This window comes from Myotis davidii, unplaced genomic scaffold (assembly GCF_000327345.1).
Source record: "Myotis davidii unplaced genomic scaffold, ASM32734v1 scaffold609, whole genome shotgun sequence".
Lineage (NCBI taxonomy): Eukaryota > Metazoa > Chordata > Mammalia > Chiroptera > Vespertilionidae > Myotis > Myotis davidii.
In genome coordinates, this window is record NW_006300164.1 from 837,068 (window position 1) to 837,580 (window position 513).

Below are 513 nucleotides of genomic sequence, written 5' to 3' on the forward strand. Positions count from 1 at the left end.
CCGGGCTGAGCCGTGGCAAGTCCAGGCTCAAGGCCCGGCGCCTCCCCAGGAAACCTCCTGTTCTTCGGCTGCCGCTGGCGGGACCAGGACTTCTACTGGGAGGCCGAGTGGACGGAGCTGGAGAAGAGGGGCTGCCTGACCCTGGTCACAGCCTTCTCCCGGGAGCAGGTGGGTGTGCGCGGAGGGTGGGGGCGGGGCGGGGCTAGAGCGCACTCACCCACCCATCCTGCCTCCTGCAGGAGCAGAAGGTGTACGTGCAGTTCGGCTGCCGCTGGCGGGACCAGGACTTCTACTGGGAGGCCGAGTGGACGGAGCTGGAGAAGAGGGGCTGCCTGACCCTGGTCACAGCCTTCTCCCGGGAGCAGGTGGGTGTGCGCGGAGGGTGGGGGCGGGGCGGGGCTAGAGCGCACTCACCCACCCATCCTGCCTCCTGCAGGAGCAGAAGGTGTACGTGCAGCACCGGCTCCGGGAGCAAGGGCCGCTGGTGTGGGAGCTGCTGGGCCGCCAGGGCGC

General features: G+C 70.2%; 1 protein-coding gene across 1 annotated transcript in view; it reads left to right on the forward strand.

Moving 5' to 3' along the window:
* Positions 1 to 513, forward strand: part of NDOR1 (NADPH dependent diflavin oxidoreductase 1) — a gene marked incomplete at its 5' end in the record, with an annotated part of 43,883 nt that overhangs the window by 23,273 nt on the left and 20,097 nt on the right. The window contains 3 exons of the mRNA XM_015572347.1: positions 88 to 168; positions 240 to 365; positions 437 to 509. Of these exons, the coding sequence (XP_015427833.1) occupies positions 88 to 168; positions 240 to 365; positions 437 to 509 (280 nt within the window). The remainder of the gene's footprint in view (positions 1 to 87; positions 169 to 239; positions 366 to 436; positions 510 to 513) is intronic.